This window comes from Eimeria mitis, genomic scaffold (assembly GCF_000499745.2).
Source record: "Eimeria mitis Houghton genomic scaffold, Emh_scaff319, whole genome shotgun sequence".
NCBI lineage: Eukaryota > Apicomplexa > Conoidasida > Eucoccidiorida > Eimeriidae > Eimeria > Eimeria mitis.
Window position 1 is genome coordinate 17678 of NW_013571532.1, and position 287 is coordinate 17964.

Sequence of the window (287 nt, forward strand, 5' to 3'; positions counted from 1 at the left end):
GAGTTACCTGATATACCGAACCAAGCTGCGGTGGCAGCGTGCGTTGATAGAGGGCAGCAGCAGCAGCTTGCCGGTGAAGTGCAGCAGCAGCTGCTGCGCTGCTTCGAACCCATTAAAGTCTAGGAGAGCAGCAAGAAGCTCCAGCTTAGGCAAACGCAGACGATACACTGCGTCTCTCGTTGCCCTGCAGCAGTACCAGCAGCAGCACCAGCAGCAGCAGCAGCAGCAGCAGCAGCAGCAGGAGAAGGAAGAGCAGGAATGGAGAAAAAGCAGCAGAAACCACAACT

The 287-nt window shown here is 56.4% G+C and overlaps 1 protein-coding gene across 1 annotated transcript in view; it reads right to left on the minus strand.

Annotated features, from left to right (window-relative positions):
* EMH_0007720 (uncharacterized protein) overlaps positions 1 to 287 on the minus strand; it is a gene marked incomplete at both ends in the record, with an annotated part of 2568 nt that overhangs the window by 1169 nt on the left and 1112 nt on the right. Inside the window, one exon of the mRNA XM_013498112.1 lies at positions 8 to 184. Coding sequence (XP_013353566.1) covers positions 8 to 184 — 177 coding nt within the window. The remainder of the gene's footprint in view (positions 1 to 7; positions 185 to 287) is intronic.